The 16,409-nt window shown below is 40.6% G+C and overlaps 1 protein-coding gene across 5 annotated transcripts in view; it reads right to left on the bottom strand.

The window, feature by feature from the left end:
• Positions 1-16,409, bottom strand: part of NCOA2 (nuclear receptor coactivator 2) — a 188,672-nt gene that overhangs the window by 12,874 nt on the left and 159,389 nt on the right. For all 5 annotated transcript variants that reach the window (XM_058021410.1, XM_058021401.1, XM_058021420.1 and 2 more), the window contains 9 exons: positions 16,182-16,392; positions 12,878-13,087; positions 10,925-11,140; positions 9,768-9,897; positions 6,593-6,758; positions 4,422-4,700; positions 3,469-3,546; positions 2,720-2,957; positions 1,825-2,002 (listed from right to left, as the gene is read on the bottom strand). In XM_058021410.1, the coding sequence (XP_057877393.1) occupies positions 1,825-2,002; positions 2,720-2,957; positions 3,469-3,546; positions 4,422-4,700; positions 6,593-6,758; positions 9,768-9,897; positions 10,925-11,140; positions 12,878-13,087; positions 16,182-16,392 (1,706 nt within the window). The remainder of the gene's footprint in view (positions 1-1,824; positions 2,003-2,719; positions 2,958-3,468; positions 3,547-4,421; positions 4,701-6,592; positions 6,759-9,767; positions 9,898-10,924; positions 11,141-12,877; positions 13,088-16,181; positions 16,393-16,409) is intronic.

The following is a 16,409-nucleotide window of genomic DNA, read 5'->3' on the forward strand; positions in this document are numbered from 1 at the left end:
GCTGTTTGCATATATGAATACCAGATTTGCACATACAATTATGGCAAGTGGGCTCACAAATATAGACATGCAATTGTGCAGCAATTTATTTACTAGGTCTTTGCATCAGGTTTTGAAAATATGGCACTGTAAGAAATGACATCAAGTCTAAGGTATCTATGTTTCTTTAAGGACATTTCTGAACAACTTACAGGGGAGTAACTGTGGGAAACCTCATCCTAGATTTTATTCAGTCCAAATGCTTTCTGGACAGTATCTTCCTTCCCACTGAAAGCCACATAAGGGACTTCTTCACACTTCCTAAAATGCACTTCACTGTTTACACATCAGTCTTCTCTAGTCTTTGAGCATAATTCAACAGCCAATGAAAGAATTATTACTGACAATGTGTCTGTTTAGAGGATGTGCATTAGACTGAAATACTGGAAGGGCTGCTGTGTCTCATTAACAGTGGCTGACTTTCCCTTCCCTGTGAAGCACTGCTCCCACAGCTGAGGAAATCTTTCAGGTTTAACACTCAGTCTTGCACTTGGGTACTCTGTTAGGCTACTGCTCTGCACTCTGAGACCTGGTGCAGTGCAATGGCATTCTGGGCACAGAACCAAACCCAGAAAATCCCACTATTCTCTTCCTTCCAATTCCATGTCTTTTCAGGCCACCTCACCCCATTTTTAAATTGTTATCTGGATGGCTGAAACAGTACACTACAGATCATTGTGAATACTCAGTGGCTTGTGTAAGCACATTTGACATGTCTCTGCTGTAGAGCTGCAGCTCAGCAAAGCCAACCATTGGACTTCTGGAGCTGCCCCTGCTGCCATTTTTGGCAGAAGCCACGACAGTGGCAGCTATGCCTCCTGCAGATGCTTCAGGAAGACTGTGAGGATGGACAAGGATGAGGGTAAGAGATAAATCAGCTGCTTTAGAGGGAATTTTACTTGGATTAGCCTCATCAATAAAATACTGGTGTTTTGGGTTTCTTAAATCTTTGTCAGCTAGCTGGAAAAAGATTTGTCACTGTGCTAGGACAGTAAGCCTGAGAACTTCAGGGTGACAAAAGCACAGTGCTAGAGACAGCTGTGTGCACCCCAGTGCCAATTGATAAAAGGCTGTACCTGACAGCTCCTCCCATTTTCCAAGGATAAGGTCAGATCACTGCCATCTGGAAGCTCATTGCTGCCTACTAATAGTGTTCAACATCCAACCCATTTGATTTGGACAGACTGATTATTAGAGCTACACCCACTGGGGCAGGGGCCTCAGCTGAAAAGGTGACTGCATGTGTGAGGTATTGCTACAGTGCTGTCAGGGAATGACAGCTATATGCTGACCCCCAGCATGTGCAAGGACTAATGGGTGAACCTGGTTACACTCCAGCATTTAAAGTGGGAGGTGATAATCCACTCTCTGCAATTCCAGAGCAGTAGAATGCACAGGCTCTGGTTTAGCTGATCCAGCCATGTAGAAAGCAGTGTGGGATGAAAATCATATGCAGAAGAAATGCATCCACACAAACATTAGGGGCTGGAGCTCACTGTGCAGCACAGGTGCTTCTGAAGGGTACACAGTGTCTGATCAGTTGTAACAGACAAAGCAATGCATTGTGTGGATGCAGGTCTTTTAGCTGTGCACTCACTTTGCCTGGTATGAAGACAGAATTTAAACCAATTTGTCAAACCAAACCAAAAAGAAATCTCTTTTAGGACAGATAGTTAGCAACAAACAAACACACAAACAGCTACATAAAACGAGCCCATAGAGAAGTGTAGACCATCAATGACCCCATTACTCTGTGTGCTCATTTTGGTTTTCTTCTGGATTTACCTGTTACCACCCATATTCCCTTGTGCCCACCCATTCATCTCCGTAGAGGACTGATAGGCAGGATTAGCCTGAGACTGCTGAATCATGGGGCTTTGAGTGTGAGCCAGCCTTGGTGACATCAGTGGACTCTGAGGAGTGGTGGCCCCTGTGAAGCCTGGATCGGGCTGCTGACTAATACCTGAAGAAGAAAATGAGAAATTTACCCACTGTACATTCAGAGTTAAAACAAACCAAGAGCTCAGACCTGCAAATGTGTCTTTAACCAGTCTTACTTTTATAATCTGGTAAAAGCAGATACCAAGTTTAGAGTTGGATGGACATAATTTGTTATATCAGCAGAACTTTCACATAATATATTATATAATATAATTATAACATAACTTATCCAGTAGGTATAAATAAAGAAACTGTATAGCAATAACTGTATGGAGATAATTGCCCAGAACAGGTTTGTGGCTTTGTAAAACAAAGAAAGGAGATGGTATTAATTATATTACACATTGGGTATGGGGTAGGAAATGGAATGCCTTATCTAAAACTGATTTATATTACTTAAATTGAGGAGGTTTTTGTTTAATTCACTCAAAATTCAGAGGCCATCAAGCAAATACATACACATATATGAGTTTGTGTGTGTGTACACATATTTATCTGCATATATATAAACAAACACACACACTGCACTGCTGCTGCTGCTCAAAGAAAGAGCAGTGCTTGGAGAGTAACTGGTACTAGAGCTAGGAAAGTGGAACCTCCAAGGGGTCCAAACTGCCATGTTTTCCCTGTTCCCAGGGAGCCAGGCAAGAGCCTGTGGATCAGGGGCTCGGACCCAGCACTGGGGGCACACGGGGGAGTAGGACGGACAAAATTCAGCGAGGGGAAGTGGAAGCAGTACCGTAGTTCGGAGGAAATGGGAACTGCTGTGCGTTTGCCTGCGGGATGCGCGGGTTGCTCATGGTTGCCGGGATGCCGCCGGTGGCCACCATGCTGGGGGTCATGCTCAAGCCTTGGCCTCGCATCATCAGCGTGCGCTGCTGCACCTGCTGCTGCTGCTGCTGCATCTGCCGCTGCCGCAGGTGCTGGCTCAGGATCTCCCGCTGCCTCTGCGCCAGCATCTGCGCGTTGATGGGGCCCTGGGGAAAACCACCACCACCCATCCGTCAACAACCCTTCCAAGGCAACCCAGCCAGAGGTATCTCCACTAGAGCAATCTCAAAGATTCCAGCTTTTTTCCCCCTCATCACACAACTAGCAGAAATACAAAGCAGGAGAGAATAAACTTGCTAATGCATGCTTCTGCTAGGAAAGACTTCCAGCACTGCAACAGTCAGTAACTGAAATAATACCAGTGTTTAAGGCTGCAGTGATTTGTATTTGCAAATGGAGCAGCTCATTAAAAGCACACATCTTTAGGAAATGAGAAGCATGGTTAAAAATGCAGTTATATCAAATCTTTTTAAAACAGTCATGCATCCTATTAAAATGGGAATGACTCTCAGAAATGAAACAGCAAAATACTCCCTTATCACATAAGATTGCAATATTTGTATTGAAATTGTACTTGCCACATAGCATAACTATTGCATTATATTGGGGCAAGAAAGCAAAAAAGGAAGTGACTTTCTTTTTTAAAAGGTTTCTCACCTGTGTTGGCACTCCAGTTCTCAAAGACAGATTCATATTGGAGACGCTGCTGATCTGGTTTATCAGTGGCTGCCGATTCTAAAGAGAAAAAAAACCAAACCACCCCAACACCAAAACCCAAAAGTTTTTAGAAGGAAAGGCAAAACAAGAAGTGTTACATACAAAGTCATACAGATATACTTCCCTGATCAGCTGGTCTGCAGACCTAATTCTACATATCCAAGCAGTGACTAATTTTCCTCCTCAAATCCTACTCTCATTCACAGAATGCTGCTTCTTAAAGAGATAATACAGCATAAAAATAACAACACGGGCACTATGTTGTTAATACCAAACATGGTCCCTTCATAGTTCCCGTTCTTTTCACTTTGGGACTGGACTGTTGAGGTTTACTCCAAACTAAACCTTATTCTGATGATTGAAGGCAGAAATGATCTTTCCTCCTTAAATACCATAAGCATTGGTATCTCACTGATAGTACTACAAACCTATCTATTTAAAAACAAAACAAGAAACAAGAACTTAATTCTCAGAAGCAGACCAAGGCCGAGGTAAAAAAAGGATGTAGGGAACAGGCAGAATAAAAGCAGTTAGATTGGCAGAAGAGTCAAGATACAGCAAATAGAAAAAGACGTATATAAGAAAAAGCACCAATGTAACCTTGCTCAAAGACTTTGTGAGACCTAGACTTAAATACTAGACTTAAATAGTACACTTATTAGATTTAAATACTAGACTTAAAAAAAAAATTCTTGTATTGTACAAAGAACAACATGAAGGTGCCAAAAAAGAAGATCGAAAAAGAGAACGAGGAAGGCACTATCTTGTCCAAACTCATTGTGGCTGCTGTTAGATTTTAGCTGAGAAGGGGAAAGAAGCAAGAGCCGCTCTCTTTGGAGCAGGCTGACCGCACGCGCTGCCCGGGAGAGAGGAGGGCACGGACGGGGCCGTACCTGCTGCGCCTGGAGCCGGTGCTGCAGCTGGAGGCGCAGCTGGTTGGGCTGGCTCTGCACGATGCCGGCGGGGCGCAGGCCGGGCCGCGGCTGCATGCGCAGGGCGGCGTACCCCGGGCGCTGCCCCATGCCGTGGAAGCCGGGCTCCTGCATGGGCGCGTAGCTGCCCTGCGCCATCTGCGCCTGCGCCGCGTACTGCTGCGAGAACACCGGGGCCTTCTGCTCCAGCAGCATGCTGGACTCCTGGCTCGGGAACGTCTCGGGGTCGACAGCCTGGCTCTGCAGAAACACACCAACAACAGGAACAGTTGGTGGGACACGGCTTTCCAGAGGATTATACGGGACTAATACAGACAGCCTGCAAAAACAACCTTCTAGGGTGGGAATGTTTTTGAAACAGAAAATCACATTAGCTTTCTTTAGCTCAATATAAAACTTAAAAATAAGCAGAATTGCATATTTGAGTATCAAAATATATTCATGGAGACAAATTCCTTCTCTCTCTTTTCCTTTGTTATGCTGTTTTTTTCTTTATAAAACCCCATAATCTTTCTTGTGTTCGTTCTTTACACAGACATTGCATTACTCTTCTAATGAATAAAAAACTGAAACGACAAATGCTAGATCAAAATCTGTAAATGAAGTGATGCTACCATATTTTTGCCACTGAATCTGAAATAAATTCAAAGGCATTACAAATGAATAGTTAGATTTTTATCAGTATCTTTTAACAAAATAATGACTTCAAATAAAGATGCCTGAAACTATTACAGAAGCTAATGTGAACAGAGTGCCTAATTCTTTCAGGGCACTTTTGCACTAACTGATTATCCATTAGCATAAATAAACTAACACAATTCTGAATTCAATTCTAGATACTCCCCTAATATTTGCTCTAGCCAGAATAATTTTATAGCTTATTCCACACTGACCTTGAAAATGAAGTTAATCTAAATTTCAGTGCCCTCATGAAATAAAGTCTTTAAGCTGCTGTAAAATGTTCGAAGACTATTTTAAAAAACATGTTTTAAAATGAAGCAGTCCTCTTATCTGCAAGATCCTTTAACTGTTTCCACTGAATTATTAATTAAATAGAAACATATTTACTGCTTAGTTTGAAATAAACCATTATTAATATTTTTTGGTGGTGGCATTCCAAAACCTATATAATATTGCATGAAAGTTGCATAGCGCAAAATTGAAGTTCACCAATAAATTCTATCTCCAGCTCTACACCTCACTGACTTCTGTGTTGTACCAAATAGGCTTGGAGATAGCTTTCTCATGTTCAAAGCAGAATTTCATTGGTCCTATTTCATATCTAAAATGCAGAGCTAGTTCACAGCTATGCTCAGGGTGCTGATGAGTGCTGGGGAATGAAATGGGTATTGCAGGTTCCTCTGAGAATATTAAGTCATTGTACAGACATATACTGATTTTGGAAATAAAATTCTGATGCCAGAAACATCAGGAACTAACTTTTACTCAAAATACTTTCATTTTCACCACTTTTTTTTTTTTTTGCACCTGAAAACAGGCAAGAACCTGAAACAGGCAAGAACCATGTGGAAGTCAACAAAAATAACTGTGGGGAAGAATGGATGAAAAAGTAAAGAACAAAGTGTAGCAAGCATGCTCGGAATGTGAAAAAAAATTACAGTTTAAGTGCTTGGCATGGAATCAGCTGCCTCAGATAAATTTCATCCCTTAACGCACATTATTCAACTAAGGAAAAAACCATGGGTGAATTTATACATCTCAGGTCTGCTAATCCAAAAGCTTGTTGCCCCCATCACACTAAACTCTTGATCCTGCTCCCTTGGCTCCCAGGTCTTCATGCTCTTATTTTACTCTTTCCTATATTCTGTTGCTGGCCATGATCTTACCTTTTGTCCCCCCACAGCTGTTCCTCTGACCACCGTTTTTTTGTTTTGGTCAGTTTAGTTGCATAAAGCAGGTCAGAAGAAAGAGATCTAAGTGAGGGGGGTGGCAGGGGAGAGGAAGGAAGACTAAACCAGGGGCTGAGAGAACGTTTTCAGGTGACACTGAGCCATTAAATGGACCACTATCCTAAGCTTGCAAGAAGTGTTTTCAACTTTTTCAACTCCACCTTGACAACATATTTTATAAAAGCAATATTTAATATATGCAAAATACCATGTCCAGTATACCTGGCTCACTAGCTCTGGTATTCCTAGAGCCCTGTCGATTTCTTCTAAACCATCAAAATTCCTTAATGCCATGTAAAGCTGATCCAGGAGAGCACCCTCATCACTTGGTGACTCTGATGAAGGATGATTACACAAGAGATCATCTGGTGAGCTGCCAAACGGTTGCCTGTGAAAACATGAACAGAGGGTTGGTAAACAGCTGCTGGAAAACATGAAATAATATCAGAGGACTAGTACTCAAACTGAACTAACAAGTAGAGACAGAAATTATTTTAATTGCTGCCAATTTTGGTTAGAAAGTTATTCTGGTGGAAGTTATGCTACCCAAAGAAATAACTAAATGATTAATGCCTGTCAAGACCTTACAAAGGTGGTATACCTGACAAGCAGGAAAGCCCAATAAAGGTAGCCTAAGTGCTGACTGCATATTACAGGGTCAACAGAGGAACTGAGAAGTCAGTATAGTCACTGAAGACAAAAGGATAAATAACTTCTGAAAGTTTTAAAACTAGTTGTAACTATTTTAAAAACTAGTTCTAACTTTGAATGTCTCATGTCAGATCAAGTATACTACCACAAGTAGTACTCATTTCCATAGACTCTCCCCTTAGCTGGTTTTCTGTCAGGCTAAACAAGCAAAAGAGGTCACAGATGGGTCCATGGATTGTCTGAGCTCTCAAAAACTGAACATCTGGAAGAGCTGGGCAGAAGCTGAGGGAGCAGGGAGAAAAGGACATTCCCCTTTTTGCTTGCAGCAAAACACTGCATCAGCTTACCCCAAATGCACACTTGGGTATCAGTTTATAGACTTGGTTATGTGCCTTGGAAAGGCATCAGCAAGAACTTGGGTACTGTCAGGCAGCATGTGATGACTCTATAAATCCTGCTTACCTCACCCCTGAATTTGTATGCGAAGCACACTTGCAGTTACAAAGGCAGAATAAAGGTTTGTTATAAAACCCAAAGGACAAAACTTCCTGAGACACAAACTAAATCTGAAATAACACCTTATCTGCAGTCAAATGACAGGTTTTTGTTCTGCAGTTCACACACCTGCCCTGCTTCACGCACGCTACCACAGAACTGCAACAGAAAATAAAAAGAGCAGAGCATTCTGCAGGCAAGGGCAGCTACAATATGCACATCCCACAAGAATCCCATCCCAGATAATTACTCAGAGACAACAAAAGCTGTCACCCATGGAGGGAGGAAAAGCACTGTATGTGAACCCTTTTTACATGTCTGTTTAGAAAAAACAAAGAAACATGTTTGTGTATTTAGTTTCCATAATGAGATATATGGTTGCCATGGAAGTCTAATCTCTATGTCGAAGCTAAGCAGGAGAACTGCATCGTCAGGCTGCACACTGAATGAACTCAGTGTGGCAGGCAGGAAAACTAATAAAAATATATTCTTTTTAATTGGATCCCAGACAGTAAAAAAAAATAAAATAGGAAGGATGTATGACACACCTTTAAAACATTGCAAAGTATTAATCAAACTCATACATAGAGAAATTTTTCTAACTCTCATAGATGAAATTATAAATCAGCAAAAGGAAAGAGGAAAAAAATTCCTTTGATTAAAATTGCTTACCAACTCTAAAGATAACTTCTAAGAAGGCTTCTATTATATGGAAAAACAGTTGATGAGGCTAGCAAAAAACCCTCTCTGAAATTGCAAATGAGTGTGAACACACATGATAAAGAGAACTAAAACATTTGTCAAATTCTCTACATTAAGAAATGACAATTACTTACAATTTCTCCATTTTATATACCACAAGGAAAATTTTACTTTTTAATGTAAGAATTATTTTAACTCATTTAATACATGGCAACCATCAGATTATAAAAATAGCCATCTTGGGGATTAATAAAGCAAGAAATGGCAGCATCAACCAATTAATCATCTCTGGTTGGGGTGTAAATGATCAAAATATTGGTACTTTCAGATGCAATGCAATGGCAATTCTTCCATTATCTTCAGCTATAAGGAAATTACTATATGGAAATAAGGAAATTATTCAGCTGTAAGGAAATTGTGACAAATGCAAAGGTAAAAAAATGGAAGAATTAACTGCCTGGCTTGCTGACCAGACATGACCCTGTATTTTCTTTTAAGGTGTAGTTTTTGAAGTGAATAATTCAGTTATACAAACACTGCATTTTGCATATGCTGACTGAGGGAAACACCAGGAAACATCTTGAAAAGCATGGAATATAACAAAGAAAATGCCACATATATTTATGGCTAATATTTTCGGGCATCCTAATGAAAATTAAGAGAATGTAGTCAGAAGATAAACTTTTTTTCAAACATACTTTTTTTTCCAAACGTATCCACCTAATCTTCTTTTCAGTGATCCCTCAATTTACTACTTACACAATTGAAAATATTTCAACGTTTTGCACTTGCTTGTCCATTTTGCCTTCCTTAGACATTCCACATATACACAGTCTCTCTAAAATAAGCTGCAGACCTTTTGGAGAAGACATGGCTCTTTTTTAAGAAACGTAAGCGGCTTATAACAATTGTGCCATCACTTAAAAGTCTTGATGATGAATGAAGTTATGAATACATTACATATGAATTAATGAGTTGTGACCAAACTGCAGTTCTGATTACCTGAGGAGGAGCTAACTTCAGGAAGAGTCAGCCTTCCTTTCACTTCATCTTTCCTTCCTCCTCTTTTACAGAATTTAGGTCAATTAAAAGAACCCAAACAAAACATAATTAACCATGTCCTACATCACTTAAAATGCTACCCTGTGGCAGGAAGGGACAGATATTATGACTACACAGTCATGGCTAGTACTACTGGCACTCTTCCACATTTAGTGTTAAGTGTAATTGTTAACAACAAGAACAGCAAAATCAGACAGAATCACATCCACATTAATGCTCCAGAGGTGAAAAATGGTGCAACTATAACTCAAGTGCTGGCAGCATTCACTGTGATACAGAACTTTCAATTCATTCAGCACATTACATGGTAAAGAGAGCATTTATAAATATTATTGGAACACACATACATTTCGCGAGCACAAAGTAATACAACGATTAAATTGATGTACATTTGGTGGATGTTCTATGCAGAACTTGCTTTCCACGAGAGGTGTAAATTAAAGGCATGCAAAATCTCTCTGTGTTCTGATGTGACACCAAGACTCACCTGTTCTGATTACCAAAAGTTGCCTGTTCTATAGGCAAGATGCTGTCTGGCCACGGTGCAGTCTGATTTGGAGGCGCCTGCTGTTGGCTATACTGAGGTCCTCCCATGTTCATTTCCAATTCAGACGGCCCTAATCAAGAAAAAACCATATAATATTACAGCGACCTGAGGAGGTCGCTGGGGTGAGAGAGAAGGACGAGAATCTTGTTTCTTGATCAGAAGGCTGGATTTATTGATATATGATATATAATACATTATAACTATACTAATAAGAATAAGAAGAGAGGTTGCAGATGCTGCTAAGCTAAGCTAAGAATAGAAAAGAATCTAAAACAAAGTTCTGTGTCCCAGGACTCTGTCCCCAGCTTGCTCCTGTGACTGGCCCTTAATTATAAACACATGGAACATGAACCAATCACAGGTGCATCCTATTGCATTTCACAGCAGCCGATAACAATTGTTTACATTCTTCTTCTGGGGCCTTTGCTTCCCAGAAGATGAACAAATCCGAAAGAAAAGATTTCTATGAAAAAATGTCTGCGACAATATAACTTTTCTGAAGAGAAGCTACTTGCATGTTAGTTCTTAAAATTGAGTTACCTATGTTATGGTAAAAGTAAACTAAAGCATTAAGACTTCAGCAATATTACACTTACAAGCAATATTACTCCTTTGTTAAAATTTGCTTTTAAATTTTGAGAAAGTACAAGTATTCTGAAAGTGGTTCAAAATTATAAAATAGCAGATACAACATCATAGATGCAAAAATGAATAACACAAGCATAAGAAAAAGACTCTACATAGAGTCAGTATTATAATGCGCTTGCTTTAAAAGTGACTGGGAACAATTATCTTGCCACAGCATTTGGTCTAAAAAAACTCCATAGTCTTTAGTGAACCAAAGCAACTTCATGTCCTCTTTCTCTGGCCACACAACTGTGGAGCTAGAGTAGCAGGAACTGTCCATCTCAAAACATGTTCAAATTCAGCATTTTAGACACCTTCTTTCCCAGATCCACAGGAAAATTTCACTGTGAAGTATGGCTCTTATCAAATCTCTAAATGAATGGAGGATTTCTTACTTTTCCTTTTTTTCTCCTGCTTCATCTTTAACAATCCAGCGTGCGCCAGAAGGAACAGCTCCAGGTGTGACTTACCCATATTCATGACCTGAGATGGAAGCATCTGCCTTGGGCCAGGCTGGCTGCTGGGTCTCAGGGGGATGCTGCCCGTGGGGTTGCGGATCATGCCTGCTTGCACGGGCCGGTTCATGGCGCCGGCCGTGGGCGCGCAGGTCACCCTCGCCGCGGGGGCCTGGCTGCCCCAGTCTCCGGAGGCCATGGCAGGCCGAGGGGCATTGCCACCAATCATCCCTGTGCAAAAGCCAAACACACTCAGGCACCAGCACATGATCACAACAGCTTTAGCACCACTGCTGCCTGAGGAGCTGCATTTTCAGCAATACCAAAGCACTCTGTACCACCACAGCTGCCCATCCAGATGTGCAAAGCTGCAGAATGATGCCTTACACTGCTTACTTGAGGGACTGGAGACTGTGATACATCTTACAAGAGGAAGACTCTTTTATCATTTCTGAAATGCTGCTCGGGGTAAGTGTTCCCACATGTGGTCTGCGACAGGTGCTGAGGGTGTGTGGATGGCCTGAACTTCCTTCCTCAGGAAATGAATCACGTTTGCTGATGGGTGTCAGTGCTTTACTTTCCAAGCGCTAAGTGAGAATGGGGACTTGAGTAACAACGTGCTAACACTAAACACACTTACAAATTAGAAGGACTGAGTATCAATTTGTGTTCTGCAAACATCTTTTGGCGACTTCTTTCACTTGGAGCCCAGAGCTTTCAGAGCTTCAAGGCTCACCCAGATAATCTCAGATGAATGCTCAGTGCAGGGAAATTACTCACAGGAACTTTCCGATAGATGCTGAAGCCCATTACCGTTATTACAGGGGAAGTCCTCCCACATCTACTGTAAACAACTGATATGTTTTATTTACACTTGGAATATACAGAATACTACACTGACAGTAGCCAAAAAGCCTCAAGCAAAACCAAACACAAAAATCCCCAAGGCCCAAAGATGGCAGTCACAGTTATACATTTCAATTTTATACCAGTCAAGAGAGTAGATAAAACACTGATTTCCGGTTGGACTAATGGTTCAGATTGGTTTTTGCAGTTGCATTATAGAAAATCCCTAAATGAATACTAAATGCCACACAAACAATTATTACTTATCAGTTCAAATATTTGGTGACATATAACCATAGAAAAATCCTGTGAAGAGTTTCAGCTGCTGTACAAAATTTGCTTTAGTGTGTTACATCCTCAGGTTCAGCCCATTTGTGTGCATATTCTATCAGATGAAAGATGTGCTGTGCTAGATCAAGGCAGGGACCCAATAATATTCTCTAACTTGTATACATAAGATGAATAAAATCCTCTAACATGTATACAGAACATGAAAGTAAGAGGACACTTGAAAGAATGCAAGTTGATTTCTAAACTGCTTAAATAAAATATTTCAGCCTTTGGCTGCATGTCTCTTTTAATACTGATGCCAATGAAATACACAAATTTGACACCAAATAGCCAGCTGAGAGGATTTACAATGCCCATTTATTTACTCAGAGCTCTTACAGTGGTTGATGCACACTTGCACAATCTCAGATTATGCACTAGTTGAAATAAATCCATCAGCCAGGCTTTTCTTGTCAAACAGGCTATATGTTTGTTCATTATTAGGTGACCATGTTGTTAATTGCAACATCTGATGACTCTCAAAAAGGAGCTAAGCCTACTAAGTAAAGAATAATTGAGGGCAAAGCCAACATCATAAGGGCAACAGTATTACCCATGATTTTGTTTTGAAAGACTCATCTCTATAGGTAGGTAAAAGGCAGTGCATAAAAGGGAGGAATAAAAATATGCAGACAGAGAAATTCAAAATAAATATGCCAATACATAACATGCCACAAAACAGACTTCATGGAGAGTAATAATCTGCACTGGTATTAACCCAAATGTTAAGCTGCACATGCTACAGCCTGTTACTCAAGTATATTTGGAAAAAAAAAAGGAAAATCATCTTACCTGCGCTGCTGTTGCCCAAAGTTCCTTGACTTCCTATCATCCCTTCATTCCTGCCCATCAGTCCCGGCTGAGGTATCACTGAGTAAGGGCTACTCGTTCTTATGGGTGGGAAAGATCCTGCACCTGTTGGGTTCTGCAGTGTTATGTCAAGTGGTAAATTCTGGTTTGGTAATAACCTGCCCAGTTGCCCTGCTCGTGGGTTATTAAAAGCTAGACAGGAGGAGCAAAGAAAAAAAAAAGCAAAGTTAAAAGAATGGAAACTTCACTAGGTTAAAAAAAAAACAAAAAAACAAAAGAACCTAGACACAATTAAAGCTCTTGGGCTCAGCTATTTAATGCTGCATAATTTACTCACTCCATATCTGTCTGAGAAACATCCCTTCTTGACATTTAAATATAAATTTCAAAATGGAACATTCTGACACTAAACACAAACCAGATATGATCTATATTTAAAAAAACTTTAAATTATGCTAGTTAACTGACAGAAGAGCCACTACAGCAAAATATACCACTATGTGATGCACATACTACTGTCAATTAATCTTATACCTAGTAGGACTGTAATTGCATGCAGATGCCATCCTGAGGCAGATTGTTAGGAATTATCTCAGTTTGGAGAGTTTTCCAGCACAAGCTATGCCCCTGAAGAAGTTTTCAAAATTAAGGACAGACTGACTCTATACTGGATCCCACAGCCCCATTTTAACATGTCCCTCTTAATTTTTTGGGCTTTACATTTTTTGTCATTAATAAAAATAAATACTTCTGTGATTCAGCAACAACTATAAACGAGCCCAGAATCAGAGCTGTGCCACCATAATATTCTGGTAAAAAAGAACCATCCTTGATGGTTACTGCCACCTTTATGTAAATACTTTCTTCTGGCTTGTGCCTTTAAAATCAGCCTCTGCAAATAAAACACCAGACTGCTTCAGCAAAGTGAGTTTCTGACTGTGACTGGCAAGCATCTGGCTCAGCTGGTCTTTGGGCAATGTTCCAATTCATGAAAGCATCCTCTGTGTGCTCAACTAGTTCTCAAACATGAATCAAACACTGACCTTGTAGCTTCAATTCCACTTCCAATCATACCCATGAAATACATGCAACTAAATTAAACATTTTTGTGAAAATATTATTTGCAATACTTTCTGATAGCTTCCCCTAGAAGAGGCACTTCTGCATTTTTGTGTTCATCACATTACTGAGAAGTTAAATTAATACTATCTTATTTTAGACCGAAGTAGTGCTACTTTTGAATCTGAAAACTTATATGAGGTTTAGCAAGTTTATTAAAATGCAGAGAAATATCTCACAACAGAGGTCTCTGGCTTTTATTTTGTAAAACCAGACTACAGGAACTCATTGTATTTTTGTTTTAATGTAAGTTCTCTGCCAGGTGTATTTGCCTATATGTGTGTACAGAAAATATATCACATCACATACACCTAACTTCTAACCATGAGATTCAAGTTTTGTTTTGTCTGCCTGTTTAACTAAGCAAACAAAACTTACTTACGAAGCAAAAATTACTTTTTCAAGATTAGGGGTATCACAAAGTCTAAGGACTGAAGCAAAATTAAACTTCAGTGACAGTTTCAGAACAGTGCGCTCCAGAAGTTTGACACATCACATAGATAAATGAGCTATTTTATGTGCAGCTTTGCCAGCCTCAACTAATATTACAAAAAGGAATTCTGGTAATGTGGCACAAAATAACAACACAGCTGATGAACTGTGCTGGTGCTTAGATCACATCACCTCCTGCTTATTCTACTCTTTGTCAGGATGGGACTGAAGGAGGCTCCCTATCCCCCATATAACAGACTCTAGCAATTTGGCAGATCTAGCAGCCTTTCTATTTTTCAACAGGCAAAAGTATCTGTCTGTTGAAAATAAATGCAATTCATTAAAACCTGTAAAATTAAAGTTGGTTATTTCATCAGAAAAAAAAAACATAAAAAACCCCCAATCACTTTTGGAATTGTATATGATTTGACATTCATTCTACATTGCTTTTTTGTGAGCATATGAGAGGCCCCTCACTTTTTCTGTGGACCTGTTTTCTGTGTGCCCTTCTACTGAACATAAGGCACAAATTCCTAGGGAAATCAGGCACAGACACAAGAGTAAGTTGGGGGAAAATATTTTAGGGCTTTAATTTAAATGGGAATCAGAATGCTGCTTTTACAGAACTGCTGCTAACCATGAAGCCACTCTCATTTACAGTCATACTGTTACTGTACTGCCAGTAGCTTTAAAAGCAGATTTAAAGCTAGGCTACCCCTAGAAAGCCAAAAGGCTGGAAGGACAAACAGATCTTACTTCAGGAACAATATGCTGAAGACTTCACATGCACAGAGACTGCCTTCTGAACTTTTGAGGTGTTGCTGTTAGTACCTCTATACTCATAAAAGCAAGTACATTAAACCCAAGCATCCTTCTCTGAGCAACATGGATAACAAGTGATAACTTAAGAATCTGAAGTGGCCTTAATATGAATTTACATACTAATATTCATTGATAGAATAGTAGTATTTATGTAAACATTTCTAAGTAACTTGAGTGAATTTGAAAGTGGCTCAGTGTTAGTTTTTTATTATCAGAATGACTAAAAATATTATCTAAACCCTAAATTCTATAAGAAAAAAACCCAGAGCACATCTAATGAAGTAAACAGATGCGGCCATCCCAGCAAACAGGAGCAAAAAATGAAGCAGTGGTTTTTTATGCTATTGCATTCAGCATTAGTACTTGATAAGACTCTTGTCTTGCTTGCTTTTATATTATGATGGCAAACCAATGTTTCAATGCTGATTTGTAAGCCGATTAATAAGGTTAAGGAAAGCCGTCAGCTGGAAGTGACTCAACTAAAAGCCACAATCTCAAATTAAAGTTGGGCATTCTTAATCTTCTGTCCTTCATTTAATCTTGTGGTTTCAGAAGACTCTCCTTCATGCTTAGAAAAGCCACCAGGAAGGAACGGCCTGCATCGCAAGAAGATGCACGTGCTCTCCGTGCCAAAGCCCTCCCAACAGCAGTGTCACTTGTCACCCCAGGAGGGCATGTTTGATGTGAGGGCACCCCAGAAAACGTCTCTGGGGACACAGACTTCCAGGCTGTGTGAGCTAGACACGGCTCCCGTGTGCCTGGAGCTGGGAGGACCGCAGATGGCGCTCTGTCACCACACAACACCGCCAGGACCGCGAGCTGCCCAGTTCCTCCCTGGCTGACCCTGACCGGGGCACCTTGACCCCGTGCCAGGGGTTCCCCAGCCGTGTGTACGTGAGGGGGGTGCACTCACTGCTCTGTGAAATCCTCATTGCTGGTTTCTGGGTGGCCACTGCCGCGCCGGGGCTGCTGTCACTGGTGAGCTGCATGAGGTCATTGATGATGGCTTGCTTGTCCACCGAGCCCGCTGGCACGCCTGGGCGGCTGTCTGGGAAAAGCTGTGGTAACTGGCTGTTCTGCAGGTCATCCAGAATCTCTTCCAGGTTATCCAGCTCGCTGCCTGGCTGCAAGAAACAACACA

The sequence above is a fragment of the Melospiza georgiana genome, chromosome 1 (assembly GCF_028018845.1).
Source record: "Melospiza georgiana isolate bMelGeo1 chromosome 1, bMelGeo1.pri, whole genome shotgun sequence".
Taxonomy (NCBI): domain Eukaryota; kingdom Metazoa; phylum Chordata; class Aves; order Passeriformes; family Passerellidae; genus Melospiza; species Melospiza georgiana.